General features: G+C 34.5%; 1 protein-coding gene across 1 annotated transcript; it reads left to right on the plus strand.

Annotated features, from left to right (window-relative positions):
- The first annotated feature begins 1,859 nt into the window (after window positions 1-1,859).
- LOC139844510 (NAC domain-containing protein 2-like) lies at window positions 1,860-4,540 on the plus strand. The gene is made up of 4 exons (XM_071834734.1): window positions 1,860-2,114; window positions 2,239-2,352; window positions 3,257-3,423; window positions 3,537-4,540. Exons 1-4 carry the CDS (start codon window positions 1,943-1,945, stop codon window positions 3,903-3,905), a joined length of 822 nt encoding a protein of 273 aa, XP_071690835.1. The 5' UTR covers window positions 1,860-1,942; the 3' UTR covers window positions 3,906-4,540.
- Window positions 4,541-14,221: the final 9,681 nt, after the last annotated feature.

Consider the following 14,221-nt stretch of genomic DNA (forward strand, 5'->3'; position numbering starts at 1 on the left):
ATGGACATGGATGAAAAGTTTCATCCATGGATATATCCATTACCTCCCGAAATACATACAAAAATACATAAGTATAGATATATGCTTACATATTTACAATTACAAGTTCATTTACCGTTAGATTTATATTTTGCTTTCAACCTTATAATGAAATAACTATAATATATTACAATAAAACACGCATATCAAATAAAATGAACTTACAATTTTCATATTTAATTTTTCATAATCCATGTTTTATAGTGAAATTTTACAAATTTTGTTATATCTTCGACAAAGATTACACATTCTTATGGATAGATTTTAAATATGACATGTTATATTTATTTCTGCTATACTACATTTTTATTTTAATCACATATTAGAAAATATCATTACATTTTTTTAATATTCATTAGATATCCATTAACCCGCTTAATCCACTGGATATGGATATGGACGGATGACCCGAAACTAAACGGATATGGATATAGATATGGATGAACAAAAACTAAATGGATATGGATGTAAATACGGCATCACACACTCCATATCCGATTCATTGCCATCCCTAGTTATAACCTTTGTTACTGTTTTGTTCAAAAAGGTTAAGACAAATATTGGCGTCTCAATCTAGACATATGAATTGAGTGTGCAGTGTGCTAATTAAATAAGTTTGTTAAAGCACCACAAATAAGAAAGAAAAAGAGAGAAAATTTAAGGCCATAAGACCACTTGTTCGGGGTCTTTTTACGGGATTTTTTTAGTTTCGTGGGGATTTCTTTGATTTTAGAAAGAGCATTTTGACTGACGTTTTTTTGACTTTATATCTGATTGTATTTGTGTAAAAAAACTTGAATTCATTTGTTATTTTAGTGTTGTTAGTCGTTTGTTGGTTAGAATCGTATTGGTTTTTGTATTTGTTTGTGTTTTATGATCGATTTAATAATTCGGTTGTTCAAGGCTCGAGCTTAGTTATCTTTTGCTCATTGTTTAATGATAGAGATTGTTTTATGCTTCCGAGCCTTGTTGTGCATTTGTTACGATTGTTTTCTTTGTTTGTTCTTTTCATCTATTGATGAAAAACTTTGTTTTAATGTTATATTTATTTTAGAAGAAAAAAATTTTGGATTTAATTTGATGTTTAAGAAAGCGTATTTACTATCTTAGCAATTATGTATTACTAAATAATAATAATGTTAGTTGTTAATGATAAATAAGTAACATTATGTGTGCGAGAGTTATGGAGACCCTTCATTCGCCTTATTGGTTAGCATTAACTTATTATGTGAAGTTCCATTGATCACATGAGTGGATGAATATAACACCAAAAAATACACTAAACGTAAATGGGAGAAATATCCTGGGAGACTATATAGTGGTCTTGTCCCGCTTGTGTATGCTCAAAGGAAACAAGACAATGAAATCCTAGGTCATGAAGCATGAGGGTTTTCGTTTTGTGATTGTTTTTCCTGACCGGTGACATAAACAAATGATTTATTGTTTCCGCTTTCACCATAGATAGTCGGGTACGTTATGAATCCTCACTTCCTTGAGTGTGTTATCCCGAGGGTAAACATTAATCGACAACATGTCTCATCACGCTGAGCCGTTCTAGTACTATATTGATATATATTAGTAGCTGGTCGAAAAATATTAGCAAACAGGGGGTATAAGGATAATAAATTAACACGTGGGGTGTGGTGTTTGTTACCTAATCAATCAAACTATGGGTACACGCTAACTCTCCGTTGAAAAGCAATCAAAAAGTCAAAAGTCAAACTAACCTATTCAAAATCAAGAATGATGTAATCTCTTGACAAATGGACAAAAAAACCTCACTAATAAATTCTCATCGGTTCTCCTTGCAAACATTTCAAACACTCTCACTTCTCTTCCCCTGTATTAAAAATTCCTTCCAAACACTTTTAATCATAAACTTTTTTATAAAATTTTGGTTTAAATGGTAATCGGAAGTAACAAATCCAATAATCTCCCTCCCGGTTTTAGATTTCATCCAACTGATGAAGAACTAATCATGTTTTACTTACGAAACCAAGCGTTATCTATACCATGTCCTGTTTCCATAATCCCTGAGGTCGATATTTACAAATTTGATCCTTGGGATTTGCCTGGTTAGCGTTTTAAAGTTTGTTACTTTACAATATTATATATTATATAATTATAATTATAATTATATCATAAAACTATGCCTTGTTATGGAGATAATTATAATTGTGTTAAAATTGTGAAATGTAGAAAAAGCAGAATTTGGAGAAAAAGAATGGTATTTCTTTACTCCTCGTGACAGAAAATACCCGAATGGTGTTCGGCCTAATAGAGCCGCTGTTTCCGGATATTGGAAAGCTACAGGTGTGTTAAATAATAATAATAAATTACCGTAGTTAAACTTATGTAAAACTAGTCCGGACCAGCCCACTCGATGCGGCGGGGGCTTTCGGCCGGCGTATTCATATTTAACGCAGTTTTATTTATAGAAGGGAAAACGGGCCATCTGTTATGCGTAATTGTTGGGTCGTCGTCTTTAGGGTTTTTTAAAATATGTCCGGTTCGAACGTAGTTAGTTTCGTTTTGTTGATAAAATTATTTCGAGCCTAATGGTACTGGCGAAAGAATTTAACTCGCGGCGAGAAGGAAGATACGGGCTGTCGTTGTGTTTAGCGTTTTTTTTTTAAAAAGTGTCTGTTTCGAACATAGTTAGTATCGTTTTGTTCATAAAATTATTTCGAGTCTGACGCTGCCGTCGAAAAAATTGAACTCGTCCCGAGCGGGAGGATACGGGTTGTTGTTGTGTTTAGCGTTTTTTGAGAAGTGTCCGTTTCGCGTATAGTTAGTCCCGTTGGGTTCGTAAGATTTTTCCGAGTTGAACGGTGGTCTCTGAAAAGTTCAACTCGCACCCAGCAAGAAGATATGGCTCGTTATAAATTCGGGTGGAATTAATTTCTTATATTTTAATTAAATTATATATTTACACTTTTTACCCCTTAAAAAGTGTAAATTTGAGGGACCGGTGTGGAAATATAGGCGAAGTTGATGGACCTTTTGTAATGTGAACGTAAACTCAAAACTACATCCAGATATAATTGAAACTACAACTTTTTACACCACTTTTAGTATATGAAGTTGATGATGGACCTTTTGTAATGTGAACGCAAACTCAAAACCATAACTTTTGGCACCACTTTTAGTATATAAGGTTAATAATAATTACCATAGTTAAACCCTAACGGGTACTTTTCACATAATTTAACAACAGGGACAGATAAAGCAATATACAGTGGATCAAAATATGTTGGTATAAAGAAAGCTTTGGTGTTCTACCAAGGTAGGCCTCCAAAAGGGGTTAAATCCGATTGGATCATGCATGAATATCGATTAAATGAGTCAAGATCAAAACCGAATAGCAAAACTGGATCCATGAGGGTAAGCATACACAGTTTCGATTACTATATATGTTCGAATTTATGAATAATTGATTATATCGTAGTATTAAGATGTTATTTAATTTAATTGATTGAACTTTTATTAATTTGCAGTTGGATGATTGGGTTCTATGTCGAATTTACAAGAAAAAAAGTCCCGAAAATCCTCTGGAACAAAGAGAAGTAAATACAAACGTAGAAAATGTCGTTAGGGGCGATAATAATGTTATGGAGTTACAATCGACAAAAATTCCTAGAACATTTTCAATAGCTCATTTATGGGAATTGGAATCGTTAGGATCAATTTCTCATCTTTTAGACAATCATGACACGAATTATGACAACAATACGACCGGAGCTATGGTGCCACGATCGTCAAGTTTGTTACACGACACGAAATGTTTTGTCAAGTTTGAAGACAACTATCAAAATGGCAACTTGAACCAGACAAGTTTTTATAATCCAATGCTTGAATTCCAATGATTTAAGCTATAATTATATAATGTTGAAATGGTAATGGTAATTGGGTTTGATCCGTGACAAAATGCGCCGAAATTAACATAAATAGTGATAAGTGTAAAATAGGTCAAAAGGGGAAGGTACACAAGGGGAAATATCTCTTTATTATTTATCAATAGTTTTTAATCTTTACTGCCAAATGGAAATGTTCTTTATTTTTTCATTTAGATAATTTAGTAAAACTGCTTTTTTAAAATTGCTTTCTAATCTTATCATTACAAGAAAAGAAGCAATTCCAGATGACGTTTCCGAGTGACAAGTCGTCCCAATAAGTGCTAGTTGGATGACATGTCGTCGAGAATGTCGTCCCAATAAGGCACTAGTTATATGGGCGATGACTTAGGGCATCAAATAGTTAGGGGCATAAATTTTCGGTTCATGTTGTTGTATAATAGATTTATTTTTGAGTGATTTAGAAATTAGAATATGATTAAAGAATTTACAGGAGAAAAACCAAATTGTTTCAACTATACCATATACTAGTTTTATGAGCTCGTGCGTTGCACGAAATTTGTATAAATGAGTAGTCGATAACGTTAATATTGATACTTATCAAATGTATAATATAATTACAATAATAAATCATTTATTACTGATAACATTTGTATCGAAAACATTAGTATTGAATACTAAAGCATTGATTTTGAGCTCGTCCGTTGAAATCATTCTAACTTCAATTTACATATAATCGATAAAACACCATACATGAGCTCTAAAAGTTGTTTTAAAATCGAACATTAAGAAGAACATTTTAATATATGTACATATCTAATTGTATATGTTTTTAGTACAAACTAATTCCATCATGTGAAAACCTCAAACGAAGCAGAGTAGACATATATCTAAATATCTATAAGAATTATCAAATAACCATTTTAACTTTAATTGACAAAATGAGCCCGTGCGTTTATATAAGATATTACAAATATTATATTAACGTAACTATTTAAATTTATGCGCAAATTGTAAATTAAGTTAAAATTATATAAAATCTCATTCATAAATAATATTATAATATTAATAAAGAAATATCTTTTATTACAATAAAATATATTATAAATGATTTTCAATATATAACCATTTATATATATAAAGCATTATCAATATTTATATTAAATTAATATATCGTTTAAAACAATATAATCCATGACTATTTAAAAAAATTTTATAATAATAATATAATATATAATATATAATATTATTATTATTATAATAACATGTAGCGTTGTTAATATTAATATAATATTATAAATTATATGATAATATATATATATATATATATATATATATATATATATATATATATATATATATATATATATATATATATATTAGGTAATAAAATCGGTATATTAAATTAAATTAGAAAATTTAAAAAATCAATTAATAGATGAAAATAACTGATAGACTGACACGTGGTAGGAATAAAGGATGAGTTGACACGTGACATAAATTAATGAGGAGTTGAAACGTAGAATTATTGGCACGTGATTTATATAATGTATAGATAGATAGATTTATACAAATATTACAGTTTAACCCTTCATCTATTCGTAGTTTTTTTATTTACCTTTCTATCACGTGGTCTCTACTTAAAATAGGATCCAGATTACGTAGCCTGTTGGGTAACAAAGTGGAATAACATTTTACTTCAACCTTTTATATTTAATATTTATATTTATATTTAATTTAAGTAATTATTTTTAATTACTCCTTCTCTGAAACTTAGAATTAGATCCACGTCAGAATAAAAAACCCTCATTGTGAGAAATGAGAATGCAAGCAGGTTTGTTTGGAAGAATGTGTCTTGTAGGTTTTTTTTGGAGAATTTAATGTGCCTTGTTTTGTCTATGGTCCCTTGAGTTTGTGGCGATCATTTAGTAGTTGTTAGTTTAGTTTAGTGTTTAATTGGTTGGTTGTTCGATTATGTCGCTTTGATATTTTTATGGTAGGCTCAATCGTAGATAGCGGTTGAGCTTTTCTTTTCTAGTTACGAGCCTACGTTATCATGTTGTATCTTTGTTCGGATTGTTCATCTTTTGATGAATTATCCTTTGTTTTATAGTATTCGTTATTTTAGCTAAAAAAAAAAAAAAAAAAAAAGGAACACTTGTACTTGCGTATAAGGCTGCAAGGCATTGGTACAAAGGTACAATAGTTTTATGCAAGAAGACCAAAACAATTACGTGCAAATACTAATTCATGTGATTCAATGGAACTCAAATTAATTTTATGTGGAGACAAAATTAATTTACTATTTTCTAATTAACCTTTGTTTTAAATTTTCATTTTAGGTATAGAACGGAACTATTTTTCACAGTAACGCGCGAACGTCACCACTAATTTTATTCTAACCCGCTATTTATTTACAAACTCCAATTTTTACTTACAAACATAATAGGTAAAGTAAAATTGAATGAAACGCAGAGGAATAATTCAAATGTAAAATTGAATGAAATGCATAGAGCTTATTATCTCAGGTCGGAACAAGTTGATAGGATCCGCCTTTTTACGTCTCATCTCCTGTGTGGTGACATGGGGGCGAAAAAAAGAAAGAAAGGGATGGCGTTTCTCTAATTTTTTTTCTTCTTCCGAATTTGACTCTTAGCAACTCCTATGTTCGAAGCAAGATACTTTTTAATTAGGTCACGAAGTGTATGACATATATTAAGTGGTGTACGAATCAATTCTCATAATTCAGATGACTAACATAAATAAAATTATTTCATGAATCATATTTTAGTTATGACATAAGCTCTTTAAAACTATGTGAATGTCTACTATAAATAATTATCTTTATATACTAATTAAAAGATTACTGTTCATGACATAATTTTTTGTCTTTTTTAATTGGTATATTTATTTAAGTGTTATATAATCAACAAGTTAATGACGCGTGATTACACGGGTTTGTTAAAATAATTCTTTTCAAGATCATTTGTTACTGCGTACTCCGTAGTATTTTAGCAACTAGTGTAATGAATCTAATTTCTAAGTGTAAGGGTCAATAGAAGTGTACGTAGCAATAGACCTGTTGACATGAACTTAGAAGATGGTAAAAAGATTTGAACAAATATATATGATGATATGCATATTGATTCGTATCAAAAAAGGTCATATTTCCAACATGACTTGTCAAAATTTCATTTGGAATTAAACCAGTATAACGATTCAGGAGAAAATACATTCTCCCGATCCTACCTAAACAAACCGGTCAGAAGATTATTCAAATATGCATCTGGGAAGAAGTGTCCCGGATAGAAACCGGTCGTGACTTCACATAAGCCCATCCTACCCGGACAAATATGCCGGACACCTGCACCGCTCACCTGGATACGAAGCACCGAGAGGTTACGAATCATATTTTCACATCAAGGTCTACTTAGCCAAATACGCCGGTCAGACGATAACCTCTACAAAAATATTGTGAACGAACATATAAACCGGTTGTAACCTTACCCGGACAGGAGAAGTACCGCGAAGAAGCACTTGGATAAATATTGGGCGATACTCATATGTAAGACCTTTTATCTAACCAAAGGTGTGTTGCCCATCCGTTACATCACAGACGGATCCAGCACACTATTCCGGAATAACCACACCATTCCGGAATAACCACACTGATATCGGCTAAAAAGTTACGTTTTTACCCCCGATATTAGCCCCATTCATGATAAAATAATTGACTTTATCATTTAAATAAGCATTTATTTGCTTCATTTGGTAGATTATATCATTACGAAGGCTATGTTTCAAGAATCACTGAAAAACGAGGAAAAACGAGCAAAACCGGCTAAGACGATTAACTCGCGTTTAAATAACTTATTTTATAATTTTTGGAAAAGTTTAATTACTTAATCTCATGTTGTAGGATATTCAATTACGAATGCGTGGGCGCAAGAATCGTCAAAAACGGAGCTAAAACGAAGATTCTAGAGCGAAAACGGTGAAAGACAAATTACAATCCAGCAAACGGCTTGCCAAATGGCTTGCCAAAAGGCTTGCCAAAAGGCTTGCCAAAAGGCTTGCCATAATGGAAAACGGCCTGCCAGCAAATGGGCATCAAAAATGGCTTGCCTGGCTTGGAAACGGCCTGCCAGGTGGCAAGTAAACTACATGCAAAAAAGTCAATCTTTTATATGTTGGTGATTTTAGCATGATCCAACATTCATTTTAGGGATTGGATTACTATGTTGAAAGTGTTTTCGAACCATTGATACGTTACACAAATTTGGAGAGTGTGGAGTACACGTTCGTAAAACGTGAGGTGGTTTGAGGTATTATTTTGGACTTGGAAATAAGTTTGGAACTTAAGGAATGCGAATTGGAACTTAAGTAATGCGAAACGCGACTTGAAAGGCGAAACACACTTGAAAATAAGCTTAAACTTAATTTTGGTGTGCAGTAGCTTTAAGCCGCGGCGCGGCTCCTGGGCCCGTGGTGCGGCTTAAGGCATGATTTCAAGGTCGAGAGTTTTTGCATGTTTGGAAGTGTTTTGCTTTGTTAGCCCGCGGTGCGGCTCCTGGACCCGCGGCGCGGCTTAACACTGAATTCGCTGAAAAGGTGTCATTTTTACCCAAAAGACACATTTGAACCCCAAACGTTTTGTGGTTGTTCCAGGGCATTTAAACTGCGTTTTTACATGTTTTTAGACCTTTTTAAGTCTAAATACATGGATATTAACTTCCAAGTCACTAATAGGTATAAATCAAAGGTTGTGACTTTTTCAAGAAACTTTTTGACCCATTATAAATACACTCTTTGTGTATTTGAAAAAGGTTCCAGAATTTTAACCTTTTACACATACTTTCAACTTAAACAATTAGAAGATAAATCTCTGCAATTGTTTTGTATTGTTTTCTTTTAGCCAAGACAACAATCTAGTCTTTGTATTATCCCAATCGAAACTTCGTGTAGCCCTTGGCTAATTGGGTCGAAATATTCGATTAGGAAAGTGTTCACACGATTCAAAGATCAATCCAGAGTCGGTACCGTTTCAGGCACGAAGATTACTTACAATCCAAGTTTATAACATTCTAATCGAATAATTGAGATCACCATGTCCGGTGAAACGGTGAAAGAAATGACTTCAAGGTTTGCAAAATTGGAGAAATTTGAAGGGGTAGATTTTAGGAGATGGCAAAAGAAGATGCAATTTCTTTTGACCTAATTGAAATTGTTTTATGTGTTGTCAACTCCAAGGCCCGCTGAATCGGATGACGAGACAATGGAACATGCCTGGTTAAAGAGCAAATGAGACAACGATGACTTGATGTGTCGTGGCCACATTCTAAATGGTATGTCCGATGTTTTATTTGATGTTTAAAATACGGTTGAATCGGCAAAGGAACTTTGGGATAAATTGGAGGCCAAGTATATGGCCGAGGATGCGTCTAGCAAGAAGTTTCTTGTTAGCAATTTCAAGAATTACAAGATTGTTGATACTAGGACCATCATGGAACAATTTCATGAGATCCTTAGGATCTTGGGGCAATTTACCCAACATAACATATGTATGGATGAAACTTTCTCGGATTCATCCATCATTGATAAATTGCCATCTTCATGGCAAGATTTCAAACACACACTCAAACACAAAAAAGAAAATATGAATTTGAATGAGTTGGGTAGTCACTTGAGAATTGAGGAATCAATTCGGGCACAAGATAGTGGCAAGGGGAAGAGTAAAGAAGTGGGATCTTCTTTAATTAACATGATTGAAGATAAATCTCATGGGAACAAATACAACAAGAAATCAAACAATAAGAAACGAAAGTTTGATGGCAACAAGAATGCATCCAATAAGAAGGACAAGAAGTCTTGTTGGAGATGTGGCAAACCCGGTCATTATAAGCGGGATTGCAAAGTCAAGATGCTAGAAGGAGGAAGCACATCGGGTGCGGGCCAAGGATCAAAGAATCCTACTCCTAATCAAGGTCAAATTTCTGACTTTGTGATTATTCTAATTAAGAACTATGTTTCACATATTTCTGATGCATTCTATGTAGAGGATGATACAATTGGATGGTGGGTAGATTCGGTTGCAACTTGACATGCTTGGAAGGATCGTGAATGGTTCAAGACTTTTGTACCGGAAAAGGATGTCTTGCACATGGGCAACGAATCTATTGCTAGTGTTATTGGTTATGGAAATGTTGTATTGGAGTTTAGCTCCAGAAAAACTATTACTCTTTATAATGTATTGTGTGTACCTAACTTGCGTAAGAATCTTATATCTAGTCCCATGTTGAATAAATGTGGGTATAAACAAGTGTTTGAAAGTGACAAATATATTTTGTCTAAGTGTGGTGTGTTTGTTGGTTTTGGGTATTATAACAATGGTATGTTCATGCTTAATCTCAAAAATGTTCCTAGGGCCATTAATTCTACTTGCATGATTAGTTCTAGTACTTGTGATTCCGGTTTATGGCATGCTCGTTTAGGTAATGTACATTACAAAAGAATGTATGAAATGTCTAAGGATGACTTAATACCAAGTTTTGATAAACATTTAGATAAATGTAAAACTTGTATGCTAACAAAGATCACTAGACAACCTTTTAGAGAAATAAACCGAAAATCATCATTATTAGAACTAATTCATAGTGATCTATGTGATCTTCATGCTACTCCTTCAATGGGTAACAAGAAGTACATTATTACTTTTATAGATGATTCGTCTAGGTATTGCTATGTGTATCTTTTGCATTCTAAAGATGAAGATTTAGACAAATTTAAAATCTATAAAACTGAAGTAGAATTGCAACTTGATTGTTCAATTAAAACTTTGCGGACCGACCGAGGTGGCGCGTATTATGAACCGGATTATTTCCAATCGATAGGAGTGATTCACCAAACCACGGCTCCTTATACGCCACAACAAAATGGTATAGCCGAAAGGAAGAATAGGACACTTAAACAGATGGTTAACTCCATGTTGTCTTATTCCAGTTTGAGTGAGGGATTTTGGAGGGAAGCCATGTTAACGGCTTGTTACATTTTGAGTAGGGTTCCCAATAAGAATGGGAAGAAGACTCCATATGAACTTTGGTTTAACAAACGTCCAAACTTGCATTACTTGCGAGTTTGGGGATGTAGGGCGGTCTTGAGACTTCCGGAACCCAAAAGGAAAACGATAGGTGAAAAGGGTATTGATTGCATTTTTATTGGATATGTCGAGCATTCCAAGACGTACAGATTCTTTGTCATTAAGCCAAATGATGTTATTTTGGTTAATATCGTGATTGAATCTAGAGATGCAATATTTTATGAATCTAGGTTCACATCAATACCTAAACCAAAGGATATGGTACCTATTGCAAGTACCTCCCAAGGTGCTCAATTGGAAGAAATTCCAAATGAGACTCATGAGCCACGTAGAGGGAGTAGAAAAAGAACTCCTAAATCATATGGTGAGGATTTTCAACTATTCTTAGTTGAAGGAACTAAAGATAGCGTCATATCTCAACTTCATTATTATTATAATATTGAAGAGGATCCGAGGACATATGATGAGGCCACGAGGTCTCGTGATGTTGCCTTTTGGAAAGACAAAGAGGCAATTTGTGACGAGATAGACTCTATCATGGAAAAAAAAATACATGGGTTCTAGTCGATTTGCCTCCCGGTTGTAAACCTTTGGGCAACAAGTAGATCTTCAAAAGGAAGATGAAAGTTGATGGATCGGTTGACAAGTTTAAAGCGCGTTTGGTCATACAAGGTTTTAGGCAAAAGGAGAGTATTGACTACTTTGATACCTATGCTCCGGTTGCGTGTATCACCACCATTAGATTGTTGATTTCGCTTGCGTCGATTCATAATCTTTTTATTCACCAAATGGATGTAAAAATCGCTTTTCTTAACGGCGATTTGGAGGAGGAGGTGTACATGAAACAACCGAAAGGATTTGTCATGCCAGGATAAGAGACGAAGGTGTGCAAGTTGATTAAGTCTTTGTATGGACTTAAACAAGCACCAAAGCAATGGCATCAAAAGTTTGATGATGTCATTTTGTCTCATGGTTTTATGATCAACCAATCGGATAAGTGTGTGTATAGAAAATTTGATCACAAGGGAAATGGTGTGATTATTTGCTTGTATGTGGATGACATGTTGATATTTGGTACTAACCAAGATCAAGTTGATAAGACCAAACAATTTTTGTCATCTAAGTTTTCGATGAAGAATATGGGGGTTGCGGATGTGATTCTTGGGATAAGGATCATCCGTGGTAACAACGGCATCACAATAACTCAATCTCATTATATTGAGAAGATTCTCAAGAAGTTCAATCTTGAGGATACCTCCCCAGTGAGTACTCCCATTGATCCTACTCTTAAGCTCTTACCAAATACGGGTTCGACTGTGTATCAACTTAAATACTCGAGTGCTATAGGGTGTCTAATGTATGCACTGACTTGCACTAGACCGGATATTGCCTATGCGGTGGGTAAATTGAGTAGATTTACTAGTAACCCGGGTTCTCGCCATTGGCAAGCTGTGAATAGATTATTTAAGTACTTGAGGCAAACCAAGAACTTCGGTATCACATATACCGGCTTTCCTTCTATCCTAGAAGGTTATTCGGATGCAAGTTGGATAACCAATATGGAAGATCATTCTTCTACTACTGGTTAGATATTCCTACTTGGTGGAGGGGCAATTTCATGGGCTTCCAAGAAGCAAACATGTATTACAAATTCGACAATGGAGTCGGAATTTGTTGCATTGGCTACGGCGGGTAATGAAGCCGAGTGGTTAAGGAATTTGGTATATGAAATTCCTTTGTGGCCAAAGCCCATTCCTCCTATTGGTATGGATTGTGATAGTGCTTCAATGGTGGCTAAGGCTTATAGTCACATGTATAATGGTAAGTCTAGACACTTGGGTGTTAGACATTCCATGGTACGTGAATTAATCACAAATGGAGTGATCTCCATTGATTTTGTTAGATCGGAACAAAATCTAGCGGATCACTTGATCAAAGGACTAGCCAGGGACTCAGTGCACAAGTCGGCTATTGGTGTGGGATTGAAGTCCATCTAAATCTTTCAAAGTGGGATACCCAATTCCCTTCTAGTACAATGCTAGGAGCTGAATTCAATGAGGAAAGCCTATTTTGAGAAGATTGGAACACATGTTTTCATATAATCCCAATGTATGTGTTCGGACCTACAAGATAAAGTGAGGTTGAAGTTTATAACTTCTTAATAGTTCTCTTGAAAAATTGCATTGTAGGAGCAAGATAGAGAATACCGAGGTGGACATGAAGTTGAGCCGCTTCAAGAAAGCTTTGGACTTAGTTTTCTATATGTTCATGATTGGATTGGGACACATGGCTCCTAATAGTGTGAAGTTTGTATTGTTAGAGATTATGGAACTAGTGTGTATATTATCGACGGGTTTTCAAATGAATTGATGGGTTCAAACTATTAGAGAATCCTGATTTTCAAATTCTTGCACGTGTAATATACTATGTGTAAATTCGATCCATGTGACATTTACATTTATGTATTAGTTTCTAATTGTTAGTATTTTAGTAATCAAGGATCATACTAAAATGGGGGGGATTTGTGGGTGATTTTAGCATGATCCAACATTCATTTTAGGGATTGGATTACTATGTTGAAAGTGTTTAACCATTGATACGTTACACGAATTTGGAGAGTGTGGAGTATACGTTCTTAAAACGTGAGGTGGTTTGAGGTATTATTTTGGACTTGGAAATAAGTTTGGAACTTAAGGAATGCGAACTGGAACTTAAGTAATGCAAAACGCGACTTGAAAGGCGAAACACACTTGAAAATAAGCTTAAAATTAATTTTGGTGTGCAGTAGCTTTAAGCCGCGGCGCGGCTCCTGGGCCCGCGGCGTGGCTTAAGGCATGATTTCAAGGTCGAGAGTTTTTGCATTTTTAGAAGTGTTTTGCTTTGTTAGCCCGCGGCGCGGCTCCTGGACCCGCGGCGCGGCTTAACACTGAATTCGTTGAAAATGTGCCATTTTTATCCAAAAGGCACATTTTGTAACGACCCAACCCGTTGTCCAACCGAAAAACTACAACAACTTTTTTTTAAACAAGAGCGGCGCACCAACCACAGGTGCGGCGCTTTTTGGGACACGAGAACGGCGCTCCTATTTCAGAAAGCGACACTCCTGTTGACTGACCAAAAAGGCTACAACTTATTGACGATAAGCGGCGCTTTTACCTCTAAAAGCGGCGCTCTTGAACCTGAACATGTGCAGTTTCGAGATATATATGAGTTAAACCAACCCATTAAACCC

Source organism: Rutidosis leptorrhynchoides, chromosome 4 (genome assembly GCF_046630445.1).
Source record: "Rutidosis leptorrhynchoides isolate AG116_Rl617_1_P2 chromosome 4, CSIRO_AGI_Rlap_v1, whole genome shotgun sequence".
Lineage (NCBI taxonomy): Eukaryota > Viridiplantae > Streptophyta > Magnoliopsida > Asterales > Asteraceae > Rutidosis > Rutidosis leptorrhynchoides.